General features: G+C 37.3%; 1 protein-coding gene across 3 annotated transcripts in view; it reads right to left on the bottom strand.

Moving 5' to 3' along the window:
- LOC137968006 (uncharacterized) overlaps positions 1-10,892 on the bottom strand; it is a 136,243-nt gene continuing 125,351 nt past the window's right edge. For all 3 annotated transcript variants that reach the window (XM_068814617.1, XM_068814616.1, XM_068814615.1), the window contains exon 3: positions 1-1,818. In XM_068814617.1, the coding sequence (XP_068670718.1) occupies positions 971-1,818 (848 nt within the window). In that variant the 3' untranslated portion in view covers positions 1-970. The remainder of the gene's footprint in view (positions 1,819-10,892) is intronic.

The following is a 10,892-nucleotide window of genomic DNA, read 5'->3' as shown; positions in this document are numbered from 1 at the left end:
TCGACAGCCGAAAGCTTATATTCTTTTTCAAAATTTTTAGCCAGAGAACGTTTTTTATTGTATTTTAATATTTCTTGAGCAAGTTTGCCGGTTTAGCCACCGTCTGCTCAATTATGCTCTAATAATAATCAGGGTGAAATGAAAACGAATTGAATGCTGTGGGCAATGAAAACCTCAACCTGAATGGAATTTTCTTGGGCAAGTTTCTTTAGCCATCGTCATATCTGACTGAATATCGAAAAAGGTGCCTCCTTTAATTTCGCTTGAAAACAGCACATCAAGCCATTGGGACGCTCTAGAACCAAGGAGGGGGGCTCCATCAAGAGATGCCTGTGTAAATTCTACAGGCTCCAAGCTATGATCTATTTGTTAGCTAGCACTTATAAGGCCAAACCAAAGTTACTTTGGGGGGCAGGGGGGGGGGAGGGGGGGCATCTCAAAGTGCCAAGTAATTGTCACAGCATTAGGAAGTACCTTTTTGTAAATCCAGACAGATATATATATATATATATATATATATTTATTTATTCTAATTAATGAATTAATGAATTAATTGATTAATTTAATTCCTGGCTGGGAAACCAACCAATTTTACTTAGCTGGCTAGCTGGCAAATTTCTTGTGTGTCTTGCTGGGAAACAATTTTTTTCCCAGTAACACTGAAAAACACCTGAAATGCCTTAATAACATTTCATCAATTGGATGTAATAATACATTTTTCAACAAATTGGTCTTTAGGAGCCCCTGAACCGAGTCAGCTTAATTTGAAATACACATCCAAATGCTAAAAACTAAACTAACCTCGCTTGGTTTTAATCGTAGATTGGAGGCTTTTAGCTTGGATCGTTGAATAAGGCTTAAATTAATAATTCCTTTGTTCTCTGAATAGAACCTAAGGGAAGATACCTTAAGTAACAGTAAAGGTCAAGTAAATGATTCTCTACCATGCATCTTGAACACGCTTTCGCTCTTATTTCAGAGGGAAATTCCAAAACCGACAGGTCACCTTTAAATTTTCATTTTTAGTAACTACAGCTAGAAATTTGCCTTCAACAGGAACACTTACTCCGATCGCATGTAAATACTCGTCATATTTTTCTTCAATCCATTCTTCAGCGTCAGAGCTGGTATTGAACCATGCAAATTCCTGCAACTGCGACGGTTCCTCGGTCATCACCACAAAATACTTGTGAAGACAAACTGAGTAACAGATTCCACTTATCCCTTTTTGTTCATCATAACCCTTTTGGATTTGTATCTCAACGTCACTCCATGAGTCGTTTGTAAACCATGACTGTGCTTTGCCATTGTATTCCTTTGAGCCCTTGGTCATAACGAGGTAAAATGTCGAGTCACGGGCTGCACATGCAGTGATTTTGAAACCTTTGTTCAACATTCCTTGGATACTCGATGTGCCAGCCAAAATGGATTGGTTGGTGCCAATATCTTTCATGAAAAACACTCCAAATCCATGTCGCCGGTCACATGCAAGGGAATATATATAGTACCCCTTGTTCCACATGTCCTCAACCAACTGAATAAAGCTATCATAATCTGATACAATCCCGCAAGCGCGGGCAGGAGTTGGGCTGTAAAGGTCAGACTTTCCGAGATATCCACTTAAGTTTCCATTGTGCAAACTTTGCGACAGCAAAATTCGAGTTTTTTGTGCAAAAGCAGTAATTAAATCGCTGTAACTATGACGATCGAACTCATTGTCAACCGGGAAATCATTGTGGTTTCCTCCACTGTACACAGGCTCAGTACTAGGGCGTGGTTTCTTTCCAGTCATGAACAGTGTTAAGTCTCCACCTTCACCTAAAAATGACACGCCGATACAGGAAAAGAAATGAATAGATAGACAGGCCCCAGTTGTTTAAAGGTAGGATAACTTTATCTGGTGGATAAGGCACTATCCTACAGTTTCAGTCTGTGCAAAAATTTAAGATTTTGCTCGCGTAACTGTGACTATGTATACTCTAAGTACTACATCTAAGTAACATTTGTCAATGTTTAACTCGAAGTGTATTTTAAGCCCTGGATAGCGCCACTGGATAAAGTTACCCAGCCTTTGAATAACTGGGCCCGGGCCAGGGCAACAAACAAACCAGTGAACAAAACAACAAATTAAGATACCAAGATGATTGATATAATAAACTAAGGAATTCAAAGATAAATGACGAGATCTATACACAAGCAACTATAAATAAACTTATTACATTCTTTCTCATCAAACAACGACCTTCGATATACCACAACAGGCTACGTAAACGACAACGCCCCTGCCACTAAACATGTATTGCCACGGTAATCTCGCTAAAATCAATCACAATTCTCGGTATAAAACTTTATGAATGACATTTCTCAAACCGACTGCAGCGGTTTGACCGCGAGTGGCCTTGTTGACAGTGTAAAAAGAGTGTTAAAAATTTTTCATAAATTAAGATACAGACTCCTCTTAAAACTGAGTCGAAACGTTAAGCCAAGCAATTTTCGTAGCCATGAGCATGGAAGGGATTGCTCCAATCAGAAGAAATTAATGGACTTTTCCATTGCGGCGATTGGGCGAAGTATCCAAACATTACTTAGCTTTCCCTAAAATCTTAATTCTTTGAAGAATTTCTTTCTCTCATTTTTTCTTTTTTCATATCTAGCTTCATCCCTTTTCCACGTTTTTTGCTTACAGTCAGTCTACCGCGTATTTCTTTGTTTGTTTTTCTAAATTTATTTTTTCTGCTTTTTTGTGAGCCTATAATGTACAGTCTTAGTTGCAATTGGTAAATCAATAAACGAAACTCGACTTTTATTGCTTGCGGTTTTATACATTTCTTAACGGTTGTTTGCCGCAAATTTACAATGTGAAATGAACAAATCCCAAGATTTAGGAAAATTTGAGCAAACCAATACAGCAAGTAAATTTAATTTACTTAATTTAATTCATAAATAAATCATTTACTTTTTCTAAGTTGAAAGAAATAGAATAATCAATAATCATTTTCAAAAAGTCTGAAAAAGTAAAATCGGAATTTCAAACAAACGCTTTCTTTGGAGTCGTTGTGGTAGATCCTGCATCATGAGGTCCCCGTTGAGAGACATGGGCATAAATAAGAATACATAAATAAATAAGATATAAATAAGAACACGCGTGTCGAGTTAGCAAAACAAATAGTTCTTACAAATTATATGACACAATCATATCTAAAAAGCACGATGGCCCATAGATGACATTTCTAGTTTTTATTTATCTTGAAATAATTGTCTGAAGCTCTGAAGCTTTAACTTCGTCCGGATTATTTTCTTCACAAAAACCACAGACAATTTTTTATTTATTTAGAGATGGTAATGTTTTATCCTGAGATAATTTTCAGTATGTCGAGATAATTGTTTATCCCTTGATAATGCTTATCTCGAGAAAATAGATGCCCCCAGAGGCCAAAACCCGTGGAGGCAACCTAGAAGCCCCCAAGTAAAAAGGGAAAATATGAAAATTGGTAGATATTGTACAGAGTTTTAAAAAACTAGAGCGAGGAACTGGTGACTAGTTAAAAAGTGTGATAACAAAATCGTAACTTCCGGTAGACGATTCTTCCGGAAGAAATTAATAAAGAAAAAGCTTCTCACTACCAATGACCAAATCGATGGCGTTGCAATGGGGTCTCCGCTAGGCCCAGTATTAGCTAACATTTTCATGTGTGACTTTGAACAGAAATGGTTGGCTAATGTAGATTCTCGTCCCTCCATTTGGTTTAGATATGTGGATGACACATTTTCTTTGTTCGACAGTGAAGCCACTGCGGCCAGTTTTCTACATTTTCTTAACACCAGACATCCTAATATCAAATTTACAATGGAACTTGAAGAAAACCAGGAGATTCCATTTTTAGATGTCCGCATTAAGCGCAATCTCAACAATTTCACAACAACAGTAGATCGCAAAACAACTTTCACTGGCCTCTACACCGAGTGGGACTCTTTCACTCCTAGAAAGTATAAAATAAATTTAATCCACACCCTCACCTATCGCTGCTTACGCATCTGCTCGAGTTCTTCCTTGTTACAGTCGACTCTCTTCGATCTAAAGAACACTCTCCTTCAAAATGGTTACCCAAGAGGCGTTCTTTGTTATAACATTAATGATGTTTTGAACAGACAAAAGAACAGGTCTGCTGAACCTGCCACCACTGTTCCTAAGAAAGATATCTTTCTTGTCTTGCCTTTTTTGGGCTTTCAAAGTGAAGCTCTTACTCGACGTGTTAAATCTTGTATTAGTAAGTTTATGGTTGTGTCAATCTTAGGGTTATTTTTCAAAACACTTGCAGGGTTAAGTCTTTTTTTCCCTACAAAGATCGTTTCAGTCGTTCTCAAAGATCAAAAATAGTGTACAAAGCCAGTTGTTGGGACTGTGATTCCTTCTACATCGGCAAAACAAAAAGAAGATTGCATGACAGGAAGTCCGAGCATTTCAAAGCTCTTACACAAGTCGGCCACGCCTCTGCTGTTGCAGACCATACAATTTCTACCGGTCATAACATCAAATGGGACCATTTTGAAATCCTCGCAACTGGAAAGTCCGACTTGCAGTGTAAAATTAAAGAAACGCTATTAATCAGCGATTTAAAACCCTCTCTCAATGAAAACATTGGTAGTGAGAAGCTTTTTCTTTATTAATTTCTTCCGGAAGAATCGTCTACCGGAAGTTACGATTTTGTTATCACACTTTTTAACTAGTCACCAGTTCCTCGCTCTAGTTTTTTAAAATTCTGTGTAACAGTTTTAACCGTCACTTCTGATGATGTATGCTGCAACATACGAAACGTCAAGTATAAAATAAAAATGTTTGTAACCGCTGTTTGTTTTCTTTTCCTATTGAAATTGAAATGGCCAAAGGACAAAAGTATTTATGATTGTACAGAGCGTTTTAACGTGACGTCACGGCGGCCAAGTTGTTGTACGCAACTAATCCTCCGGAATTGAGCACTATTATCATGCAAACGTTTTCTTTTGCTTCTGTGGAAAAACAAGGTTACTGATCGCGTGAATGAAAACACTCTGTAGGGGAAAGCAATCTCGATTTGCTCAACCGAGCGCGCAAGGTGGTATCGGTATTGTTCACAGAGTTCGCGAGGTGTTCTGGGTAACTTGAGTCACGAGGCGGAAAGTCACAAACGAACATCGGTATCGAAGTGTTGTGTGGTTCGATTGAAGGTGAGCAATTTTCGAATATTTACCGCGATTCCTTTTACTATGAAAATCAAAGATAATAGTATCTGATAGAAAATCATATTGTCTGTGTCAGAAATCGATTTTTCAAGCACAAATCAGAAACAGGGGCGACGATTTGTCGGACACAAATCAGAAACTGAGGAGACAGACTCGGCCCACAAATCGCTAGACACAACCTCGGAAAGCAAAAGCATAGTCTCAGTATCAACATTTTCAAACAATCTTCGATCATATTTACAACAGTTATTCACAGATAATAATAATTAGCGATCCGAACATAATAACCGAGTTTTCTTCTTATTTTATGGTATTTCAAGGTACCGTTGAGAGAACCACGTAGATAAAAAAGATGACGACGAAATGTTGCCTTCTAGTTAATGTTCCTGTTCTTGTTTTACTATCATATTTTCAAGGCATTTTCCACAATTATGTAAATTGCTTTTCAATAGACTTTATTAACGATGGCCACCATGTTGGATTTGCTATTATCATGCAAATTAGCTACACACTTCTGAGCGGGCAAACAACACAAGTTCGAGAGGTTAAGGTGGCTGGCACCAGTTTCCTCGCGCGGGGAGTAAGTCACCTTCGTTGCGTCATGTGTGAGTAACACGCACGATACAGGCGCGAGATTTAAAACCCGAAAAACCAAAACAAATATGTCGGCGTGCGGCTTTTTTCGCGCAAGGACACTTTTGTACTGTTGGAGACGAAATTTTCATTTAAAAGAGACTTTACCTGCTAGAACAACTTTTGTCAATTCTGTGTACTTAAGAAAAATTGTTTCTGGAATTCAATGTTTCCCAAGTTTCAAAGGCAACTCGATCGATCGTGACGGCCATAGGGAGCGTATAAAGGACTCGCAAAGTGGACATAAATATGGAGAATGGACACACAAACAGAAATCATTTTGCTTGTTCTTCTTCGCCACATTCTATGGGTTGTATTTTTTTTGCTCGACGAATATTGCGTATGCAGGAGATAGAGAAGACGAAAAACCAAACTACGAGTTCAGGCGACACAAAGGATGCTTCCAAACGACGAATTAAATCCGTAGCAAATTTGACCAGAGCAAAAAAATGCATAACCCAAGGCAACGAAAATCACCCTGAAGAGGAACAAGACTTTGAACCTCCAAGAAAAATAGAAACGAGGTCACAGGTATGTTGTTTATGCGATAAATATATATTGTTACGTCGTTAACACCGTGCCAAATGTTGGCTCAAATGTTGCAAATTAGCTAGATCGACCATTTCCATTTCCTTCCTGTCACTTTGCCTTTTAGTTTGAAAAATTTAAATATCAGAAAGTAAATAGCTTAGCAAATATATTTTCATTACAGCAACCTAAACATGGGGTTGATATTTGTGGTACAAGACTGACTGAACTTCAAGTTCTGCGAAATGACCTGAAATCTTGTTCAAACTGTAAAGAAGGTGAGTGTCTCTTGGTGTCTTCAGAAGTTTCTTGAAGCAATAGTAGGGAAGCAAAAGCAAAATTATAGTTTTCTACTTTTAAGAAAAATATCGTTTCATTGTTACCATACAAGTAGACTGCAACACAATTGTGTACAAGTACATCACTAATATTAAGTAATCTTTAAAATTAGTGTAGAATAGAGTAACTTTTGTATTGGTGTGAAGGTTGTTGACTCTTCTATTGCTATATAATCCCCGAGTCATAAAGAAAGGAACATTTGTGAAAAATAGTTGAAAATATTATGAGTGAGGTTCTTAGTAATGTTTCTGTTAAGCTTGAATTGTTTCTTTCACATTGTTAAAAGTGGGGTGCCTGTAAACTAGCTTGATAGCTAAGTGCACTTCCACTACAAACAAAGCATTTATCATTTTTATCTTTATCTTTATCTTTTTTTTAATATCGAATTGTTTGTGAATTAAAATCTCAAATATCAGCGATGGAAGATGCTTATTTATCTGTCTGTAATAGTGCCTGGCATTTTTTGAAATTATTTTACAAAAACATGGCAAATCTACCCAGAATTTGTGAAGAAATCCTCAGAGTAAGTCCAGGAGGTTTGTCTTGAACGGCAACGACAACTGTAAAGATCTGTAAATGATTTTTTGTCTGCAAACATTTGGAATCGAACGGTTCACTAGGTGCCCGCGCGGACACACGACGCAGTCAGCGGTAGTCGAAACGGCTCATGAGCAACTGCTGATCTTATAAAGTCTGGATTTTTATTTTTATTTTTGATGCGTAGGAATAACGGAACTCACGAAGGCTTTTGCACGAAAACAAGCCCGGTGACTCCTTCTTTTTATTGTTTCAATATAATATTACTATTGAGAGGAAGCGTCAGAAAAAAAATTAAAAAATTCTACGGAAGGAAATTTCTACTTTGGGCAAATTGTCGTTTTTCCAAGTTTTCAAGAAATCGGCTCCGTAAAATTCTTTTTGAATTGTTGTGCATTTTCCTTTTCAGATGCCAAAAGCTATTGCCAAAAAAAAAACAAAAAAAAACACGGGGTCACCGGGTTAATTTTTTAGCTATTAGTGACATACGCTAAAAATCAGGGCTGGAAAATCATTGTGTAACGTTGCCATGGTAACTGCTGATGACAAAATAACAGCTGCTTTTGGTCAAGTCTAAGTTATATAATCCAACCTTATCAAAATATTACAGTGGCTCTGGTCCGCCTTTATGTTCTATTCTTTCAAAGTTATAAGTCGTCAAAAACCCGAAAACTGGTACCAGCCACCTTAAAACGAACATCTTAGCCACACAGATGATTTGTTTCACGTTCATTGAATGTAGTAAAAGTAGTAAAGTAGTAAAGTAGAATGATTACACAAGTTACTTCGATGTTTTTTTAGTGAAAAATGAGCAGATAACGAAGTAGAAAGTCAAAATGTCAATTGCTATCAAAAGATATAAAATTATTATAAAAGGTACTTACTTCTAAATTCTAAAATGTACTTTTAGCAAAGTTATTTCAATATTTCGACGAGCCGATCTTCCGCAATTTGCCTTTTTTCCAATGTTTTTCCCCCATGATAACACAAGGCTATAAGAATAAAACGCAAACAGTGGTTACAAACATTTGCTTGAACTGCATAACTTTTATAAACTTAACGTTTCGTATGTTACAACAACATTGCATCCCAACAGTTTGCTCTGTTTATCCGTGATCAAAAGTAGTGTACAGAGCAAACTGCTAGGATTGCAATGATTACTATATAGGGAAAAGAAAACGCCGATTACGTGTCAGAAAAAGAGAACATTTTAAAGCCCTAACTACAAATTGTCACGAATCTGCAATTGCTGATCATGTTTTCTTAACCAACCATAGAATTAAGTGGGATCATTTTAAAATATTAGCAACTGGTCGATCAGATATGCATTGTAAAATTAAAGAGTCTCTGTTTATCCGTGATCTAAAGGCAGCCTTAAAATGAAAACGTTGGCAGCGACGAACATTTTGGGAGATTTTTGCTACGTTCAAATAAATCGCCAAATCGAAAGTGACATGGCCGGAATTCAGCGGGCGCCGTGATTAAGTTACCGCGGCATGTTTACTCGCCAAACAGTGAAGCATCTGTGTCAAATGATGGCAAGATACCGGGTTTTTGTAAGTTTCTTTTTCTGTCAAGTGTTATAAAGTTTGACAATGAAATGAGCGAATTCAAAACAAAGATCACAATCGCACAACTCTTGTTTATGCAAAGTCAAAATTTACTCTCCAAGACGCGTTCGACGTTAATTATCACCAGGTAATTTCATCATTTTGGAAATGGCAGCTACTTTATTATTCAACTGCGTCACAATTTTTCACTAATTTTGGGGCTCATTTTGTTGAAACTCAAGCAAGTTTCCAACAGGCCTGTGAACCCTTCCTGCTTACAGAGCAATACTAAAAAACTTCTCCCATATCACATTTCAACCTTAAGCTCGGAAATTCAATACACAACATGATATTATAATTCACAAAGGCAGAAAATACCACAGAATCCTTTTCCAGCGAAAAATTTATTGAAACTAACAACATATTTGCTCTTAGAGGCGAGAACCTCTTCCTATTTCATTGCGTGCGTAAAGGCAAGAAACTCAATCGTGTCAAATTACCATGTACTTCAGGTAAATACAGCTCACTTTGATTTCGGCTCGACGGGCGATAGATTGTTGTCGAAGTCCATTACTCGTCGCTTTTAAGATTCCACCGCCTGTATATCCAATTGATCTGCCATTCATGAGCTTCATAAGGATATATTTTGTTCAAAGATCCACTAAAACGTCATTCGCGTTACATGACTTTCGACGCCATTGCTGGTTAAGTTAATCGTTCTACTGTGTCCACCAGAGAAATCTACGCATTTCCCACTACCCTCTCGATCCTAAGAAAATACGCGCAGAAGGCTCTATGCGCAAAGCCACCACTAAGCAGGGGAGTGACAGGCAAGACTTTTACCGACACGGAAAAAAAAATTAAAAAACGACGAAATCAACGCAGACCTCGACTGGTTTGCCATAGGCAACCCAGTAAAAATGGAAATGTGACAATGAAGTATTATTTGAATGAAAGCTTGTTGTCTCTTTTGTGCTTTATTATTTACGGTCAAGGTTCTTTCGAAAAAGGTTTGATGTGAACTGTCAGAAATTTATTTAATTACATATGCGTTGTGACACGGGATTGTCTCTTGTTTGCACGAACGCAATTGAAATAGGAAGGGTTTTTTGCCTCTAATAGCAAATATGTTGTTTGTTTCAAGTAATTTTTCGCTGGAAAAGGATTTTGTGATATTTTCTGCCTTTGTGAATTTTGATATAATGTTGTGTATTGAATTTTCGAGCTTAACAAATCTGCATACCTGGGTTGAAATGTGATACGGGAGGATTTTTGTGGTATTACTCTGTAAGCAGGAAGGGTTCACGAAAATAAACAGGTCTGTTGGAAGCGTGCTTGAGTTTCAACAAAATGAGCCCCAAAATCAGTAAAAAATTGTGACGCTGATGAATAAAGAAGTAGCTGCTATTTCCAAAACGATGGAATTACCCGGTGATAAATAACCTCGTCTTGGAGAGTAAATTGTTGACTTCGCAGAAACAATGGTCAACCTCAAGAGTTAGGCGATTGTGATCTTTTGTGTTGAATTCGCACATTTCTTGTCAAACATCATAACACTTGCAAGAAAAAGAAAACTAACAAAAACAAAAACCCGGTATCATGCCATCATTTGACACAGATGTGTCACTGTTTCGCGAGTAAACACGCCGCGGTAATTTGATCACGGAGCCCGCTGAATTCGATGTCACTTTCGATTTTGCGATTTACTTGTTCAGCCAAAAGTACAATGACAAAATTCAACTTAGCAAAAATCTCCCAAAATGGTTTTCGCTGATGGTAACTTTTTATATTCGCGGTTCAAAATTACATGTAATGTTGTTCTCATGTCGTAAATGTTGTTGCTGATGGCAAAATATTTTATTCTCGATCGACCGTCCTGAGAACTTCCTTCTGCTCTTCCTAAAAACTGTGTATCAAAACTTATTTACTTTTGCATCAATATTTTTTGCATAAAGCAAGCTAACAAAATCTGTACCTTGCTTAGTTCGCATTTTTGAGCGTTAAAATAGAATTTTTGGTCCTACGCTTCTGTTACAAAGTGGTATATTTTTTAGGTCACCCATCCAGGTACTAACCTCGCCGGAG

Source organism: Montipora foliosa, chromosome 8, assembly GCF_036669935.1.
Source record: "Montipora foliosa isolate CH-2021 chromosome 8, ASM3666993v2, whole genome shotgun sequence".
NCBI classification, from domain to species: Eukaryota; Metazoa; Cnidaria; class Anthozoa; order Scleractinia; family Acroporidae; genus Montipora; species Montipora foliosa.
The sequence above is the reverse complement of the archived record's forward strand: the minus strand, read 5'-3'. Positions and strand labels throughout refer to the sequence as shown.